The following is a 20,618-nucleotide window of genomic DNA, read 5'->3' on the forward strand; positions in this document are numbered from 1 at the left end:
CCAGAACACTACGAATACGTGTTTCAGAATTACTGTTTTAAAGAACAGTCCAGAAAAGTTGCATCAAGCTAAAATGGGTACCTGCAGAAGAGTGCCAGGTGAATACTCTTCTTCTTCAAGGACAAGTTTAGAACCATACCAAAAGGCTAATGCATAACTTAGGAAAATTATACACCACATATAACCAGTGAATAATCCCATTATTATTCCTTTTCGAATTCCCCAGTGCTGAGCAAACACCAGATTCTTATCATATCTGTAGAAAGAGAGAAAAACAAAAGGGAATTAAATCAATTTGACAGAAATTTCAAAATGAGCAAAGACCAACAAAATGAGGCATCTTTGGTGACAGCAGAGTGTACACATAAGGTTGATACAGAATCAGTCTGAAGTGAGATCACAGCTGAAACCAGCAATGCTCCCAAATCATGAAATCCTTCTATGTTCTAAGTGTAACAAGCACAAGAAAAGCCACACTCATTGCAGATACCTCACCAGGGGATTTGGAGCTGATTTGACAATTCAGCCAACACTTCAGAGCACATCCTACAGTCATGTTATGCTTTCACAGAATTTAAGAGAAATTCACAGTTTAACATCATCAAATCATGTCTTGCTGAAACTAGTTCTCTTACTTAGCTTGGAAGTACCTAAATTTTTCAGATGTGCTGTGAAAGTGATATATCAGGCAATGTTTAGGGGAAAATTTGACAGTATGTTCCTACAAGTAGGAATGAATTGAAGGGAGCATTGCTGAAGTTTTATTTCATGGATAAACTGAGTTATAAAACTAATCTTTCAAATGTTACTTGAAACCTAAATTTCTGAAACATAACATGCATATGCATCTCAAAGCTAACAGATAGCCATAGCTGTAGAATATAGAGAATATAATGGGCGTGAATCTGACATGCATTACAGCATTTCATTACTTCAGGAGAAAAACATCAGAGATCTTGCAGTTTGTTCAAACAAACCTTTCAACTTCTTTCTTCTCCCCACCAAAAGCAGCCACTGTTCTGATGGATGAGAGCACTTCATCAGCCACAGCTCCAGCTTTTGCATAAGCCTTTAATTCTCGTCCTGTTAGTTTTGCCACAGCCTACAAAAGCATGAGAAGTGCTGGTTACACCTGAACTGCAGGTACAGAGAAGGTCAGTGATAAGCAATGGTGGCTGTCACACTGTGCTGTCTGCTCTGCACAAGGTCACCTCCTGCACTCCAAGCAGGCTTTTATTAGGCACGCTGCACACTCGAACACTCGTGTCTTCTAGTACTAGGGCACATACCTTTGTAGCATAGGTTTTGCAACAGCTCTCTGCCCCAGGTAGCTAGAAAAAGCAGCTGGCAACACCTGCTTTCCCTCCCTGCCTCTCTCTCTGCTGCTAACTGTGCTTAAGCAGATTGCAGACTCAGGGTTTGTGCATAGGGGGAGGAAGGGGGAGCTTAAGTGGCCCTTCAGCCACTGTGGCAGACCCTAGCTTCAGAAAGAAGAGGTAACTGTAGTGATGGGGGAAGATGGAAACAGATGTTGCCCAAAACTGTGCTTTGTTTCTCGGGCTGACAGCAAGCAGGCTCCTGCACAGCAGCCCAGAGCACACTGGATGCCAAAAGCTTACTTAAACTCAAAAAAATGGATGAAAATGTAGTCATGTACAATTCTACACAAAGACACCACATTGGCTTGAGAATGAGATAACATTAGAAAGTGTAAAGTGTCATTATTTACTTTCCCTCTTCCAATACCCTACTCCATGCATCTATTAGCCACTTTTGGAGATAAGAAACCAGTCTAGATTAACCTTGGGTCTGTTTTCATCATGGTAAAAAACAAAGACTTGGTCTGGAAAGGCTGGTAAGGAAGAAACACTTAACAGTAGGTCTGTGAAAGGAAAGAGATGGGTACAGAGAATTAACAGTGGAAAGGGGGAAAATTACAGACATAAAGGGGAATGAGCTCGGAAAGGTATTGCAAATGAAGGAAAAGCATTTGGTTTTTTTTTTTCATTCCCTGCCAGGATTCTGCTCTCCCACTTCACACTGAGTCATTATTCATGTCATCTACTTGCAGCCAGCACAAGACGCTAAAGGAGAGCTGGAAGACAAGACATTAGTCAAGGTTATATTAGAGGTTTGATAGAAAAATGATACAAGCTCTTCCTGAAGCGAAAGAAATTAGATTCCCAGAGGGCTGAGCCCAACAAGAATGCAAAGGAGGAGCAGGAACTATCCAGCCCTGATGGGTGTGGTAGAGGAGGTGAGAGGGCAGTTTCCCTTTTCCCTGTCCTTTTTCTGCACAGTAACAGGAAGTTTGTAGGAAGTGGATGGAGAAGCAGAACAGGAACAACAGGGAGAAGGTGCAGCAGCTTCCAGGAGCAAGGACAGCTTGAGGTAATTTTGAGCAGTTATTTTCAACTATTTTAGGTTTCTGAAACTTGATTGTTCTCAAAAGCTGCCAATTTACATAGAGAAATTAAGTCCCATGTCTTGTAACCATCTAAACCAGGTGTGCAGTAATAGAGAGAAGGTAAAGGCCAGGTTCTGATCTCAGCAATGATAATATCTATCCACAGGACCCACAAGAAGGTGTGCTTATACTCCCATCTTAGAAGCAGGATATGTCATTCTGGGAAAACAACAGTGGGAGCAAAGCCCACCTCCCCTCCACACACCCTTTCCTTCCCCTCCTGTCCAGTGCTGCTGTGACCATAATCTGCCTCTCTTGACTTTAAAGGGGTGTAATAGACTTTACCAATCCTCACAGCTCCATGGCATGATCTTCCCTGCCTATTATTCCTCAAAATGAACCTTTCCCAATTCACTTACCAAGCCATAGATAGCCGCTCCAAGCCCAAGCAAAGGGCTGACTGCAATGATAACCAAGGTCAATTTCCAGCCACTGACAAATCCCAGTAGGAATCCACACACAAAAGTGGTTATGCGCTGGATAAAGATTGCTGCTTGGTCAGCAATAGCCTCATTAATTTTGTTAACATCACTGGAAAAAAATGAAACAACAACAAAAATCAACAGACAATTGGGGAGCATACCTTTTGTTTGTGTTACAGGTCCTGGCTGCATTTGGCTTAGTTGCTTTTCCCTGGAGAAGGCCCTTCCTCATCCCTATTCTTTCACCATCAACCCTTACAAAGACCCTGGGCTACAGTGAGAAAGCCTTTGCAATGGCAGAAGGCTTTTAGACATGAATACTGCAGAGGTGATGGCATCCTTTCCCAAGAAAAGTTGCCCCAACAGCTGACTTATTCACTGGCTCTTACTACTGGCTGGCTCTTACTACTCTGCCCACACTGATTCGAAGGACAGGGCAGAGACATCCCAGTTGGATGCAGCTGTCTGATAATGGAAAAACAGCATAGCTGATATAGCATTCCTCACATCATGGGGCACTGAGAATGTACCCTACCACCTTGCCAAGGGGACAGGAAAGGGGAAGAGGGTTCTAACTCTCTTCTAGTTACACCTTCCACCACCTCCCAGTTCCTCCCTCCATTCTCTAAGGTAGTTTATTCTCTAAATGAGAGAGTGGGAAAATCAAGGAGGGCTACTTTAACACTGGAGGCAGTGGGAAAACATGACAGTTCTATCACATGGAGGATAGTGGTGCAGCAGTTGGTATCATTCAACTCCTAGGCAGCTGCAGAGTTCATTTGTTCTCTCTTAGGCTTTGCCAACACAGAAAAAATGTATTCAAGCAAAACACTCTTGGCTACTACCTCATCTCTGAGATTAGAAGAACTAGGAACTCCTGGAATAAACAGTAGCTCAGTACTACTGAGATTTAAAGTGCAAAGTTGTAAGCTCATTGATACATCAAGTGAAATTACAGTCCTCTGTTGAAAAATGTAAGAGTGTTGAGTAGAAGAATCATGTTTGTATTTCTTCTGGCAAATGGTTTTGCAGTCAAGAAGCTTTCTGCAGGTCACAGGACAATGTTGTTCAAAACCAAGGGAACTGCGTTATTTATTAGACAAATACATGCTTAGTTCCTACTTTTTCCGAAGAGATTCTTCACAGCAACATAAGCTTGCCATTTATTCTTCATGAAAAGAACACCACAGAAAGTAATATATACCGGTGAGTAAAGGCAAATAAAATCCCCTTCAGCTACAGAAAAATCTTCTGCAAATGTGACTATTACGCAGGCACAACTGAGAAGAGCCATCTGCAGTCAGCATATCCACCCTGCCTGCAGCCTGTAAACAGGAACTACTAAGGAGCAAGCCTTAAACTCTGTTTTTTTCAGGGCTAAATGTTTACCCAGGATGAGATGGTTTCTCTAACTGCCTTGTGTCCATATCTAAAGGTAAGAGCTTGTATCTTCTTTAGCAGAAGATTAAGCAAGGCTCACTCTTTCCTTTTAAAATCCAACAAAAGCAAAGTCATGCCTCTAATGTGATTTTCCTTTCTGAGAAGTGAGAGAGGGTTCAGATCACTGTCTTCAGACTCAGGGAGTGTGCACTGACAGCCAAATTATAGAACATTCTGAAAGGACTGGGCACAGAAGGAGAAGGCAGGAGAAGACAAACAGGAAAAAAAAACCCTACCCCAAAACCCATCCAACCACCCCCCCCCCACATTTACTGACAGACAAGGCACAAAAGGGAAATAATTGTGGCTTAACAGTTATGGCACTCAGTTCAAAGACGGGGGAGATAATCCATCTGGTTGCTACTCCCAGGAACATAGCTGTATTTGTATTAAAAGTTGTTTGTCAAATGCCTGATTTTTGGCACTCTGTGGTGTTTGGAAGGAATTACAAAATGTTTTCTATAGCATACATTTTTTTTCTAGATTACTTACTCAGAAATTCGGGTGTTCAGTTCTCCTACAGATGTACAGTCAAACCAGCCTATATCCATTCGCATTATTTTCCTGAAATAAGCTTTCCTGATTTTCTGTATCTGACGAGCTGCAGACATAACCCAAAAGCAGATCTGGGAAAAGCATAAAGTGGTTGATAAAATGCAGTAAAAAGTCCTTTTACTCCCAACAAATGGGAAAATGCAATTTGGATAAAATGGGATAGAGCAATTTGGCTATTGATAAAATTACTATTCAGGTAAAATACATTCTGGCTACATAGACATGCTAGTTGTTTTGATCTTTAAATAATCCAGCAATTTTATATAGCCTGTGGATCAAGCATTTGTCACAGTTCTAGTAAGATGAGAGAAGAGGCAAGGTAAATTATTTATGCTGTTATGTGAATGTCATATGGACAAACTTTTTTCCATCTACAACTGCAAGTAGTACAGGGATGGCAGCCATCCTACCTCAGCAAAACTCTGGAATAGTTCTCAGGAAGGAGAATGACAAGTGATTTTTGTTATTATAAAAAGCTTCCAAAGCAGGGGACCCTATGCAGGAGTCGTCTGAGCTTGTGACTCATCTCAGTCATAAGGACTGAACCATTACTACAGAACACATAGGGTGTGATTCTTCTCCAACACGTTTTACACAAGTATTGCTCTGTAACATCTCTATTATAGAAACACAGGGCTCAATACAGTTGAGATGCCTGCTTGGAATCTGCATGCCCTTCAGCTGCTGTTGTAGGAGGGTATGTGGATTCCATAGCAGCCACACTTGAGCAAGTATTGCTTGTGGTGTGGGTAAAACTTATCCTTTTGCAAAGGTATGCAAGCACTAATCCAAGGAGCTCTCAGACTGACAGAGCTAACATATTTCAGATGATAGAATGTGAACTGAAAGCATCTGTTCTGCTCAAATAGGTAGCTAGCAGTTAAAAGGAATATAATTAACATAAACTTCATTATTTAGTGATTTAAACTTTGAAATCAAAATAGAAAAAAGAATACTGACTTGGAGGTATCCTAACACGAGTATGGCACAACCAATTCCTGCATAGTATCCTGCAAATCTGGTCATTTCTTGTTCAATATCCAGCAGCCTGAAAAAAAAAGGAGGGAAAAAAAAGTTAGCAATACTGTTTTAAATTTGATTTCTAGTCTGGTGTGCCCTCAGGTTAGAGTCAGGTCAGCCAGCAAATCAACTTGTTTTGCTAACAGAGGCTATCCCTATCAGGGGCTGGATTCCTTGCTCTGCCTGTTGCACAGGGCCAGAGAGCTGGCAGGGACCAGAAAATGCTCTGCCGTCCTGCAGTCTCTGGGAAACCCCCCAGACTGCATGCTCCAAAAGAGCACAGGTGAGCAGGGGTTTCAGAGAAAAACTGCAAAACAAGTTTTCATTAGATGTTGAATGTGCTTGCTTTGTGCCATTATACCAGCTAATAACACTCAGATTTCAACATGGGGAGAAATGAGGGCTGCTAAAGTCAATTCAAATATTACTTCAAATATAAGTTTCTAATCTGAAATGATTATTTGTTTTTGTTACTCAAGTAGGAGTGTTAAATTACTCATAATATCAGTGAAGGGCATTGAATTGCTGCTTTTGCATTTAGGTTATTCTTTTAGACAAATTTTTAAAAACATCCTGCAGACAGCAAATTCTACTCCATTTACCCAAAATTTCGCACACAGAACTTTTAAGCCAAAAGGGAACACTATGAATCTGACTTGATCTCTTGCAAAAAACAATCATGGAAGCAACTCAGCTGCCTGACACAGATATCCAGTACGATTTTTCATGTTTAATCAAGATCATGAAACAGATCCTCCTAGAAATTGTGCCAAGGCACATGATAAATAAGGAGGTGGCTGGTGACAGCCAACATGTCTTCACTAAGGGCAACTCCTGCCTGACAGATTTGGTGGCCTTCTATGATAGGGTTACAGCTTTGGTGGCTGAGGGAAGAGAGACTGACATCATCTACCCAGACTTGTGCAAAGCATTTGATGCTATCCCACATGACCCCCTTGTCTCTAAGCTGGAGAGAACGCAGATAGACCACTTGGTGGATGAGTAATTGGCTGGATGGTCACACTCAAAGAGCTGCAGTCAACAGCTCAATGTCAAAGTGGAGACCTGTGATGAGTGGCATTCCTTAGGGGTTGGTATTGGGACCAGGGCTGCTTCAGATCTTTGTCAGTGACATGGACAGTGGGATTGAGGGCACCTTCAGCAAGTTTCCTGGTGACACCAAGCTGTGGGGTGTGATGGACATACAGGAGGGAAGGGATGCCATCCAGATGGACCTTGACAGGCTTGAGAGGTGGGACCGTGGGAACCTCATGAAGTTCAACAAGGCCAAATGTGAGAGGGCAATCTCAAGCATAAATACACGTGGGGCTGGGGCTGGATTGAGAGCTGCTCTGTGGAGAAGGGCTTGGACAGATTGGAGCAAGTAATTTGGCCCCAGTCACCTCTATCTAGGTATGTGAATCACTTCCATGTGCTGTGAATTTCAAAGACCTTTAGAAAGTGACTTTTAATTCTAATTAAATATCTAATTAAGTGTGACTCAAAGATTAGAAAACTCTTGGAATGATGCACTGAAAAATGACTTTTAGGAGAGGTTACAGGGTCAAACTTGGCTTTGACAGATGTGTATCTGAATGAATCATCTAGACTCCATTTATTATAGTTCATGGAAAGAAACAGGCTGTCTTATATGGTGGTTCATCTGACCTGCCTCAGAAATCCACCATAAGCTAATGAATTGTATTCTAGAAATGCTCATTTCTCTCAATGACAAGAGTTAACTAACTTGCTCAGAAGTCATCAGGCATTATAGGTCCTAACCTATAGTCCTAACCAGAATGACCAGAAGTCATTATTATCTATAGTGTAATCAGTAAAATAGATTAATGAATTCAGATATATAATATGTATATCTGTTATCAGAACAATCATAATCAAAGAATATTCTTGCTGACATCTGTAGCTGAAAGATCAAGACCCAAGCTGACCTTCTGTCCCTCTAGATAATATCTCCAGCTCAGTAATAGGGCTCTGTAATAAGAACCATGCCCCTTTTTTGCCTTATGAATAGAAAATGTAAGATTTAAAGGCTGAACAGGACCCTCAGTAGCAAGGCATTCTCTGACAAACTATAATAACAATGGAAAAGAAACAAATACATTCATTACTTACCCACATCTTACTGTGACATTCTTTTCATTCTGATGAATAGTACCATTAATCCACACTATGGTGTTATTTACACATGTCTTGTTTGGGTCTTTAAGCTCTTGCATTTCAATGTCATACTCAATAAATGTGTCTGCCATTGCACCAAACACAAGCAACACAGCTGGTTGGGCTATTCCATGAACAATAGCACAGAAACTACCAACGACCATCATTAAAATCTCGGTAGATGAAGCAAATCGAAACTAAAGAGAGAAGAAAAAATATGGTCTCTGCTGAGAGGCAGTCTTCATACTGCTTGTTTACTGATAAATCATTAATTAGGTGGATCAGATAAAAAAACATTCTCTTTAAACTTCAGAATTATCTTCAACACAAAAAGAAGACAAATCTCTCCAATCTAATCTAATCGCATCTGTGATTACAGCCTCATAAATTATTGAGCTCCATTTTAACATGTGAATGAATGTATTATCATGTAACATTAAGAGCTCAGTATTGTTCCACATTACCATCATTGCAGAAATTAGCTAAGAGATTAAGAATAGTAACTATAATTCATAGAGGGAGAGGGAAGGGAGGAGAAAGCCTTGGGGCATTATGCAGAGCCTCCAAACAGAGTTAGAGTTTCTCAAAAGTCTGAGGTGCTTTGGTGAAAATTCAACTAAACATCCGAGAGCAAGTTCTCATAGTTAATATTCTAAAGCCTGTTGGCTGAGCCAGGCAGTTATGCATTGGCTTTTAATCTGGGAGAAATGTACAGAAATATGACATAGTATGCAGCAAAAAAAGAGACTGAGCTAAATCCTATTACCTTACATTTGCTATGGGCTAAGAGTGTGCCCACGTGTAGCTGGTCACTTGGCAAAGATACAGTGATTTAAGTTACCTTTTTCATGATTTTTTGAAGTTTGATTCTCTGGTTGAAGTCAGGCACAAATATATAGTTTAAACTGTCCATACAGAATATCAGTTTCAAATGCTGTACATTTTGAAATAGGAGAGTAAAGAGAAATCATAGCCTATTGAAGAACCTATCCAGGTTCTCTAGGTGCTACAATGTATCTAAGAGAAGAAAGGGTGGAAATTTGAAGCACATATGGAAAAGGGACCTTAGGGCAAAGACAAGATACAGTGAAAAGCAGTTAACACAAAAGAGAAATAAATAAAAGGTCTTTCAAAAAAAAAAAAAAAAAAACCACCAAAAAACCAAACCTGTAACACTACCACTGTTCTGCAAACCTTGCTCATAAGAAATCCAGGAATTCCCTTGTTTAAAAAAAACTCCACACAGAAAATGCACAGATATGTGGTATCTGGTCTCTCAGCACATCTGAGGCAAACATACTGTGTTAACCCACTGCACTTTAAATATCTCTGTAAAACTGCCTACGGCATTCAAACCTCTCTGCTTGAAAGAATAGCCTTCTCTGTGGACAGACTGTTCTCTCCACCCAACTAGAAGTTGAGATACTTAGCCAGGTACAGTACAATGAATGTAACTGCACTAGCCTAGTTTTACAGTCAGGACCATATTAGTCTGGACACATTACAGGCTAATTGCCCAGACTATGACCAAAACAGAAGTAATAAGACCTCTTAGCTGCATGCTGCAGCTGCAGGGTTGGACATCTCTTCACTACATTAAATTTAAAATATATGTGCACCCTATGGAATTACATCAAAGGCTAGACATACTATATGTTATTGTGCATCCACAAGTTTCTATAGCTACCAAATCTTCTAATACACATGGAGCAATTACAAGGGAGCTAAATTATCTGCCAAATATCACACAGTAAATTTTTGGCAGAAATAAGAATGAACCAAGGTCACCTAGATCTCTGTTTTGCATCTTACCTCATTTCCACGTATCTACCTGTAGATTTAATATAATGTTTTTAATAGGCAATTTTGACATAAACATCGATTATCAATACCAAACTGACAAGATGACAAAGGGTTCTATTAAATTCCCATTGAATTTATTGGCAGGATTTCAGGCAAAAAGATTTAATCCTTAAAAGTTTGGCTTAGTCACAGCTATTCCCCAAAACAACCATACTGGTTACTGTCCCTTATTCTGCAGCACAATACACATCAAATATTTATAGCCATTGCTTTCGTTACCAGCTGAAAGAAGCCAACACGAACACTGTTTTCTTTCTTCTTTGATGACCTTTCAGAACAGAAAACATAAAATTATTAACTTATATTTTAGAACATATTTTGTTCTATACGCAAATATAAAGAATTGAACTTAACTCACTTTTCACTTTTCTTCTCTATAAAAGGTTCTTCATATATATAGAAATTCCTGGCAAAAAGGATAAGATTTTACATTATTACTTTTAGTCTCTTGGTTACTTCTCTGAAATTACATTTTGTTGAGACATTTTCCCCAGGTTTATACTTTGTTTTATAAACAGTTCCTCAAAATACTGTTGCTTTAATGTGGGTTCTCTGAGGTCAGTGAGAGAAAAATCTACCATCCAAATTGTTGGCTAATCCTTTCTTTAAGAGAGACAAAAGTCCTGTATGTTCATATTGCCATAGTGCAATAGAATCTCTTATCCTATCATAGTTGGGTTGATTTTTTTCCTCGGTGCTCACATTTTGTATAATCAGTTAAATCAAAAGGACTGGTTGTACTGTTATGGATGGGATCCATACATAGCAAGTAGTCATCATCAGGTGTGTACATTCAGTGATGAATGAGTAGGGATATTCTATTTGTGGTGGGGTTGGGTTTTATTTGTTTCATTTGGTTTTATTTGGTTTTTAGTGAAACAAATTAATTCAAGCTATATTTGTCATAAACTGTTTTTAGAAACCAGATCCTGGAAAGCCTGAAGGAAGCTTTCCTTCAGGTATGTAGGACCATATGTGTGTTATGTGTAAAAGTCCAACAGAAGTTGGGTTTGAAGATAAGTGGGAACACATGGTAAACCTTGAATACTGGCTTGGTGCTCTCTTAGATGGGCAACCTGATAAAGACAAAAATTAAGAGCTGCTCTAGCTTCTACATTTTAGAAGTAGCTCTCAGACCATGCACGCTGTGTCAGAAAGAGGTGGGTCAAATTATAGCACCCGTTATCCAGCCTGCCACAGAGTTGCCCAAAGGTCTAGAAAAGAGCAGGGTCTTAATCCCATTTGGATCTCTGATTATAGCTGAAGGTCAAATTCTCTAAATCATTTCATATTTTAACTATCCGGAATTCTACGTTTAAATCTTAATATCTGAGCTCAAATGAAGTGAGCAAATTCCTTTTGTTTTAAAACCTCACAGTTAAGCTTTAAGAGAAATTAATCAGGATTGATTAAAATTCCTGAAAAACTCATTTCTCAAGCTAAAAGCACTGAAGAAAGATAAATTTGAATATCAAAAACATTTTCAAAAGGAACACCATATTTTGCTGGCGTTTTTGTTTCTAAAGGTTTCCAAGACTGCTTTGGTCTACCTGTTTCAGTTGTATCAAATAAGGCAGTACAGCTGTAAGAGAACAGCTTTTTCAAAAAAAAAGTCATATATTTTGTCAGTGTGCCAATTTGATCCAATGACATTAACTTCTTTGAATATTCCTGGAAATATTGATTGTTCCGTTCATGTACACGACTTACTCTGATTTCTTCAAGCTGTTACCTGTAAGGGAAAATAAATGCACAGTCTAGTTAATAATTGTTGTTAAAGTACATAATCTTCTGTAGACATGTGAAATACAAACCCTAGAACCCCATGGGACCTGATCATTCCTAGGTTATAAACATCATATTCCCACTAATACATATAGAAACCAGGGATATGGTTTACACTAAATACATTATTCAGGACATTTGTCAAAACTTAACTCCTTTTCATTGCAAACTGTTTGCTAATATTCAACTGGTTCTCTTGGGAATGGTCTCATCAAGGAATACTACTCTAATGTCACTCCATGCATGCTTCCTGAAAGCAGGATTGGTAGCTCTTCGGTCTTGCCTTCTAACAACTTAGAGACTGCAAATCCTGTGGAAGAGGGGCAGTTGTGGCCCTGGAGGGTACGATGAACCTGTTACACCGATGTCTACTCTTGGGGCATTGTCTAGGGAACCACAGCTTAGAGAAATGGAATTATACTGAAAGACATAATTATGCTGTAGAGCAATTCCTTGGTCCCCAGAAAAGGTCTGGATTTAGCTCCCTTTCAAAAGATGTTGTGAAAGACATCATACCTGAAGTACAGCTTCAGGTTGTCAGGGGCCCCCTGTGTTGTCAGGGGCCCCAAAAAATGTCATCATAAGGTCTGATGTAGAAAAGATTTGCTGTACATCACTTGAGATGACAATGAATAAAGAGCTAGTTTTATATCTACATCACAATTTGGATAATCTAAGGGCACTTAGCATATGTACTTCGTTAATTTATGATGCATTTGCCAGCTCAACATCAGGTTCAGAATCATGGTTTGCTTTTCAAGCACTGCTTTCCTTTCTTCACATCTAGTGACACATCACTGAGCATGTACAGGTCCGTCTCACAGAGTAAACACCGAGCAACTTTGCTTCACAATTCACAGAGGGTGCAAAGAAAGTCACTGCAACCACAAATTTTGCCTCTATGATTTTTCTACCTAGGGAAAGAAGGTTTTTCCACTATCTCCAGGGTTTTGCATTTGCCAAGAACACAATGTTAAATGGAAACAGTCTGAGTTTGTAACTGAGGGAATAGCTGATTACATCTCCTTTTTGGGGTTAATAAGACAACTTTATGTTGCTTAACAAGCAGTCTATTGGTTTTATTCTGCTCCCTTTGTCACTTGGAGATGGTAACAAAAAAACTAAGAAATCGGAGGCAAACTCACTTGATAGGGCAAAAAAACACCCCAATTGTAAAAAGAGGAATAGTTATAGTCCCAGTAGAAAGCCTTTTGTCAAAATCCCACAAGTAACAGCAACAAGTATGTAAAATAAACTAGCAGACAAAAAACCAACTCTACAAACCAGCAAGATAAATCTAAGCAAACTGGGAGTTCAAAGTAAGCGGCTGGAAGAGATGAACAGTTTTCTGTCCCAGAAGCAGCATATATCCCCTCAACCTATTCACTCCCTTTTTGTCATCATTCCTGCCCACCTCGACACCCATATTGGAATCCACAATGCCCCTTGCATTGAAACTGCTGCTAGTTAGCAGCCTAAGTGAGAGGGTTTAAAAACAAAACACAGCAGGTGAGGTGAGTGGGGAGATCTGCAGTGCTACAAGCACACAGACAGCTGTTCATTCCAGTAAGGTGCAGAGCAGTGTGCTGGGGTATCAATATACACTGGGGAGAGAACACAATATTTCAGAAAACATTCACATTGGGTCTTTTTACAATCATGAAGCTGACGTTGCTGCTGCTATGTTGGAGACTTCAAAATGAGCTGCAGAATCTAACATGCCAGAAAGATATTTGATGAGGATTGTTAAAAACCAAAGAAATTATCTGGCTAACACAGAGTGACAGAAGGTGGGAACATAACACCTTCTGCACATGAAACTCTTGTTCAGTTTCTAATGTCATAGCAAAAAACTGCACAAGTAGTGTCTTCTAATGGAACAGCTGCTTTTATGTTTGCAGGTATAACTCAATCTCTACAAAGATAACCACAATCAAGGCTTAGTCTAAGCTCAGACTGAATACTCTAAATGTATTCAGACTCTACTGTTACACCCACAGCAGTCCTATGAGACATCCTATTACTGATAAAAATTGGAAGGAAATCCCAAACCCAAGCAATGAATGATAATAGATTTGAAATACAGACTTCAGCTATGAAGTTTTCAAAATAGCAACGGACACCGCAGATCAAGTTATAACTGGGACACTGCTGTTATACAGGAGAAAGAGAGGCTTGAAGAGGGCCCTCTTATTAAAAATCAGCCATAGGGTCTTGTAAAAGTATCTTATTTTGTGAAATTTCATTATCTACTTGGTTATGTGAAGAATTATGCTGTGTGCTGCAAGTTTTAACAAAAGGCAGCTGTATGGTTCCAAGGAATGAAAAACGCTGAGGCTGGACTGTCTTAAACCTGAACTGTTGTCTAGGAAGGGGAAAAAAATCACTTTATCTCATTCTAGTATGATTTGCTTTGTTTTATTTTTGTTGGTGAAAAATAGTTCCAGCAGAGAGGCACTGTCTTTCAACATGAGTCTTCAGTTTCCTGGAGGTGATCTGTCATAAAGTATTTCAAGGGAAATAAAACTGCATGCTCTCTATTACTATCCAGCTTGATTGTTCTAACAACACATCTGAATATTTAAAAGATAACCCAAGCTAAGAAAGCATCCCTCCTCCCCAAGCTGTTTTGTTCAGAGCTGACTCAAGAACACTTATTTTGATGACGAAGCAGGTGAAATTGGGGTTGATTGTGACATTTGTAAATCCCAGTAAGGCCCTCCTTTAGAACACAAGCTATTTCATGCATGGTTTTAAGCTTTTCACTCACAAATGTTTTTAATGAAAGTTTAAACACTTCCAGGACTAGGCTGCAGCTGTCATACATACAAAATGCATATATGCTTAGGGAATCTGGTGATATTTGAGTACTGGAATGCTTTTGAGAACACTTTTTACTCTATGTGAGGAGCAAGTACATTGCCATTCATTGCAATTTATCTTTCACTGTGGGCTACTGTTTTGTTTTCCTTTGAACTTTACAATCTGTATAAATATTTAACACTCTCTTTTTTGATGGCTTTTCTCAAGTCATATAAACAGAGCTGAAAATATTTAGCAGTTTCTCTTCATGTTTCTCCTTGACTCACGCTGCATTTAGACTGGTAAAATGGACATTGCAAAGGAAAAATGGAAAACTGGAGGACAAGCTCTGATGAAAAAAAGGAATGCAGATCTTCACTTACCATTAGTTTATAAGAATTATGCCTATTATAAGTATGACTACAAATAAAAGTGTTTGCTGAAAGAAACTATGGAAGACAGCACCTTTTTCTTTTTCACAGTAAAAGTCTTTTACTTGTACACCAAAGAGCTGAGCATAAAAACCGATGTAGATACCTTGAAATTGTTAGCTGATATGTAAATATTGTCCATGAGTAGGGATTTTTATACATAGTTTTTTACAGAAAAGTTGTTTTGCAGGCAGCATACCCATAACAGCAGATACCACATAACTCTATATTTATTCCACAGACAGTTTTCTTTGTATTCTGTAGACTATTTGCTTCACTTAGGTCACCCACCATCTATTTCACATGCTTTATAAAATAAGGAGGTGACTGAAGAATAAACTTCTTACATTTACCATCCAAGTCGAAAGCATAGTTATCCTCTCCCAATCTCTTGATGCTACGCAGAACAACTGGGTCAGACATGATGATTATTTACTTCAATCAGAAGCCCTGAAAAGAGATGGTGGGAGGGAGAGGAAGAATATCAGCATACATTTGTCTGCAAACATAAAACAATATTATGTTAAACTTCTACTTACCTCAGTTTTGCCCTCATGATCTCAGGATGATGTCTGGGATTACAGCACTGATTACAGCACAAGTTATAACAGAACAGCTGTGACAGACTCAGTGAAACTACAGAGCAGAAAAACACCTCAGAGAAGAGAGTTCAACTCACCCCAGAGTGCAAAGCCTCTGACAGGCTTCAGTGCCTCCTGCCTTGAGCAGAGCTGTTCCTGGGGCTTGTCAGCCACTGTAAAGAGCCCTGTCCCCATTAATGGCTCTGTTAAATAAACTACTGCCTTTGTGTGGGTGACATCTGTAGGCAATAGAGTGAGATATTAACATGACAGGTCCTGCCTCACTTATAAGGGAGCAGCAGGCAGGAGACCTCCCCTGCCTTGTGCTGTCCCAGGTGTCAGCAGCCAGCAGGACCATGACAGGGGACAGCTGGGGACAAGGGTGGATGTGGGGAGGCCCCAGAGCCACACTGACACCTGCATCCTCACCACCACAGCAGCACTCCCACAGCTCTTGGCTACCAGATCTGCTCCTCTGGACAGTTTTATTCCTAACTATTCACACTGACATGCTGAATAGATGTCATACATGAGAAGAAATAAGAAGACGAAGTTAGTACTTTTTTGTTAAAGAAGCACTTCTGTGAGGCAAAATCTGCCAGTAGTTAGGCCTGGCATCCAAGATGGCGCCCAGGGAAAAGCGCTGCAGAAGCCCTCCCCAAAACATGTCCTTTCACAACCAAAGTCATCTCATCCACATCTTTGTTTAACGTAATGTGTCCCAAAACATAGTTACAATATCTTCTTCCAGTTTTCAAACATCAACATTTGCATGATTATACTTCTGTATAAACCTCTCACAACCTCTCATTTCAGGCATATTGCAATGCGTTCGGATAGCAAAACTTCTGTGTAAAAGACGCATTTCCATAGATTACTTGTGTTACACCACCTGACTTCCCAGCCAGCTGAGTTTCTACCTATTGAGCCCTCTAAAGGAACCACTTATTTCCTTTTAATAGCATTAAAACTACCAAAATCCTTCATATTGGCAATAGCTGTGTGATTAGCTACAGCCAGGCAGTTCCTTATAAGTGGGAAGGATTGAGAAGCAGATTGGCTTTGAAATTACCCAAGGATGAAGGAAATAAATTCATTTTTAGATCAAAGTGGAGCAACATAAGGATCTAGTCCAGTGGTTCAGGGTGCATATGTAACTTTTAATAATTTCACTTCCCATAATCGCCCAACCTTTCCTTTTTTATTCTTTTCTCTCCAATTTGGTTTTCAAGAACCGCTGACTCCCAACTCCAACTCTTTTTACCCTTTTCCTTTGAATTTTATGTGTACATCCCTTGGCACATCACTAATACATCACTAAGTCACACTGGAAAGACCAAACTCTCTGGAATAATTCTAAGCATCTAATGCAAAATTCAATTATTCTAACTAATCTTAACTAACTTTAATGATCGAAGATGTCTGAAGCACTCCCCTGACAATTAGTGCTTCAGTATCCTTCTTGCTAACATATTTTTTTCCTAATGTATAATCTGAATATCTTACTTCTTGTGCACCAGGGAGATGAAACATAATATTCCTTTTCACTTTGTAAGTAGGCTGTATTTATTTTAATAATACTAGAAAGTCACCCTCTTCAGATAAAGAAAGCAAGTCATTCAATTTCCCTTGGTAGGGTATATTTCTTAAACATCTGATAATTTCCACTGGTCTCCTCTGGATTCTAGTACATCTTTAATGGAGTGATGAGTGCATAAGAGCACTACAGCACCAGTCTTACCAATATTGGACAAAGATTATTTCCCATGTAATGGATTATGTTCCTGTTCACACAACCCAGTATGACATTTGGGTTTTTAACAAAACTATCACATTGTTGATTCGCATTCATGTAGTCCTCCATAGACACTAAATTTTTGCAAACGATTTGCTACAGTCAGTTGCTTTCCAAACTAGGTTTTCACATTTGATTAATCCTGCCTGATATTGCCCATATTTAATTGCACCTTACATCCTTCAGCCCATTTTACCTGTTTATTAAGGGGATTTTGACTTCTAGTGCCATTCTTCAGGAATATATGCAGAACATACATGAAAAGTCATGACAGAACAGTCATGATTGAATTTAACAAGCATATTCTCCATTGTGTAATCCACATTATTATCAATATTACTGGATTATACCATTAAAAATGCAGACCTCTGCAGAACTTCATTTAGCACACCCATTCATTTGGACACTGGTTCATTGATCACTACTCTATGGGTGTAGTTTTTCTTGTCTAAAAGTTTCTGAAGAGACAATCTACTCATCTGCTTGTCAGTAAATTCTGACCCCCTCACATTTTGTGACTCCCTAAATTGTGACCCAAATTCTCTTCTTAAGTAAATTTGTAAAGCCAAAGAACTACTGCAATAGCAAAATGTCTGGCCAGGACTAAAATAGTTACTTAGAACATAAAATCACAGAAGCTTTTAATTAATCCCCACATACAAATGAAAAATTTACAATTTTAGTCATAATTTCTCCATTCTCTGAGACAGATGGCAAATGAGCTGAACAAGTTATGGTACTTCCTAAGTTGCAGTCTCTACCATGTGCAAATTTCCAAGTTCTCTTTCTGCTTCTGACCAGAAATAAAGGAAAACATCATCAACATATCACTGCTTCACATGGGATCTTATACAATTCATTAAATTTCACTTCGGCTGAGTTTGTATCAAACATATGGAAGAACGGCTTAATTTCCAGATTACATTATTCAGTTTATATTGAAATAAAGGTAGGTTTCCCAAAAGAGCAAGTATACTCTCCTGAGAGTTTCAAGTCCCTTGAGATTATGTTTTCACTGGAGAGTGATAATTTTTTCCAAGTGGCAGAAGAATTTTCACTCACTTTTTTAGTAAAAACACAGAATTTATTCTCCTCCCTTCTGCCTTTTGCTGTGTTGGATTAATTGAAATAGTTTCAAACAGAAGCTCCCCGAAACCTGTTCAAATCACCCTAAAGTTCTAGAATTTTCTTAAGAAAAAGTTTCTCAGCCAGCTCATTTTTGGTAATTTTGTCAAAATGATCACATTCTCAAAAGAATTTATTTTTACATGTCAATTCAGTTGTGTGGTTGAAGCTGGAGATCTGAAAACAAAGCCTTTTTTTTCTGTTTACAGGGAAGTTTGACAGTGGTAGTACAGACAGGGAAGCCTTTCACAGTGATGTGATTTTAAGGAAAATGCAACTTAAATATGCAATTGCCCTAAGGTTAGCCAGGTTTTTTTTACTTTAAGTATATGTTTTTATGAAGGACACAGTTAAAGAAAACACGAATTAACAGATTGCTCAGAAAGCCATTAGTGTATGAAAAATATGCAAATCACAATATTTGTATCTTTGTTAAAGCTTTTCAAATTTTTTGATCAAGTAGTTAAGCATTATTTGCTGAATTAATAATACCCAGCAGATACCAACTGCAACCATATTCTCATATTTTCTACTGCAACAAAATAGTTTGTCACAACGGTAATTTTAGTAGCAATTTGTTATTAAACGTGAAGGCATCATTTGCAGCTCTATCTAGTACTGACTGCTTCACACTGCTTAGCACCCAAGTGATGTTACTGTAGTAGCTGAGCTACTACACAAACTGCTGACTTTGCACTGAAATTAGTATAATGGGAAATGTCACCTGGATTTTGAATACGTGTTCTTCTGGAGTAAAGAAGCAATGTTCCTACCTGTTCTGCTATCAAAAGAAATCCAAACTCTAAGGGTGGTATTTACAAACACTTTTCAGCAGCTTTAAAATACTTCATGACTCACAGAAGTATAAATCTACTTAAATTAAATGATATAAACCACTTGAACCATCCTACTGAGTGTGGATCCCAGTGAAAAGCCATGAAGTGGTTAAAAAGCCACCTCACTACAGTTCTGCTTCAGAAAGATAATGTCATACTATAAAGCGATGAAGGCTCAAAAGTAAAGCAAAGCAAAGTCACTCTCTGCCTGTCCTTTTCCAGCTACTTGTTTTTTGACTCTGCTACTATTATTCTACTCTGTATTTTAACACTATGAAATGTATTTTGCAACTGATTTTTTAAGCCCAAATGCTGACATAGTTTTAAACAGGAATAGTGGGGAAAAAACCCAATAATTGATAGACTTGAAAAAGAATTCTAGTTACAAAGACTTGCTAGAGCTAAATTTTCTGGAATTATGTCACTTTTCCAATAAAATTATGACTGTCCCACATTTTTGAAAGGAAACATATTTTTCCTATTTTTACTAAAGCTCAACACATCAAATACTATCCTCTCTGGTAGGCATCATTAATTAGCTTACTGAAACAGATTAGTATAGCAGATAAGGATGCTGTATTAAATTATTAAAATAACCTTCCTCCGTGTCTGAATGTTTAACTGGGGATCACTTAGAACATATTGAAAAATACTGTTGCTGATGTCTGCATTTAAAATGATAGTATAAGGCATTAGATTATTTTATCTACCTATGTGTGTGCAAAATACAACCTAGGAGCAGAGAATACCTCAGAAACTGCACTGAAGTGAAATAGCATCTTAACCTAGCCCAATACAGTTTGGCTGCTGGATTTTTGATAAACAAAAATCTTCCAGGAACTCAAAATCTAGATTTAAATAAGTAATACTTAAAAAATGTTAACAAAGGAATATATCCTGTGAATGAAGCAACATTAGGACCTCATCCAAAGCCCACTACAATCTATTTCAAATAACCTCTTTATTCAGATTAAGATCTTTATTTAATATAAAGGGGAAGAAGGGAGAGAGAGAAAAACAGTGAAAATTGGCCCTCCCTGCAAGCACTGTTCTTCATGTTTCTTTAAACCTAGGTTCCTCAGATATAAATAATAGCATATAAGCAGAAAGACGTTTTGCTTCAAAATAAAACTTGAATGTCTTGTTCTTCAAACAGTTCTATTAAAACAAAACCTCCAAAACTAAAAAAAACAAACAAAACAAACAAACAAGCAAACAAACAAACAAACCAAAACAAAAAAAACCACAAACCAAAAAAACCCACTAACTTGCAAAGAGAATGCAGCATTTAGCTTAAATTGTCCCAAAAATAAAAAAT

General features: G+C 38.6%; 1 protein-coding gene across 10 annotated transcripts in view; it reads right to left on the bottom strand.

Moving 5' to 3' along the window:
• ABCB11 (ATP binding cassette subfamily B member 11) overlaps positions 1 to 20,618 on the bottom strand; it is a 59,466-nt gene that overhangs the window by 22,700 nt on the left and 16,148 nt on the right. For 7 of the 10 annotated variants that reach the window (XM_051787354.1, XM_051787348.1, XM_051787350.1 and 4 more), the window contains 10 exons: positions 15,311 to 15,413; positions 11,656 to 11,677; positions 10,304 to 10,351; positions 10,165 to 10,213; positions 8,038 to 8,279; positions 5,845 to 5,932; positions 4,822 to 4,955; positions 2,827 to 2,998; positions 978 to 1,102; positions 82 to 256 (listed from right to left, as the gene is read on the bottom strand). In XM_051787354.1, the coding sequence (XP_051643314.1) occupies positions 82 to 256; positions 978 to 1,102; positions 2,827 to 2,998; positions 4,822 to 4,955; positions 5,845 to 5,932; positions 8,038 to 8,279; positions 10,165 to 10,213; positions 10,304 to 10,351; positions 11,656 to 11,677; positions 15,311 to 15,386 (1,131 nt within the window). In that variant the 5' untranslated portion in view covers positions 15,387 to 15,413. Of the gene's footprint in view, positions 1 to 81; positions 257 to 977; positions 1,103 to 2,826; positions 2,999 to 4,821; positions 4,956 to 5,844; positions 5,933 to 8,037; positions 8,280 to 10,164; positions 10,214 to 10,303; positions 10,352 to 11,655; positions 11,678 to 15,310; positions 15,414 to 15,642; positions 20,316 to 20,618 lie in introns of those variants that run through there. The other 3 variants (XM_051787355.1, XM_051787357.1, XM_051787352.1) reach the window with 2 other exon arrangements.

Source organism: Manacus candei, unplaced genomic scaffold (genome assembly GCF_025592945.1).
Source record: "Manacus candei isolate 608988 ecotype Guabito, Panama unplaced genomic scaffold, ASM2559294v1 h1tg000023l, whole genome shotgun sequence".
NCBI classification, from domain to species: domain Eukaryota; kingdom Metazoa; phylum Chordata; class Aves; order Passeriformes; family Pipridae; genus Manacus; species Manacus candei.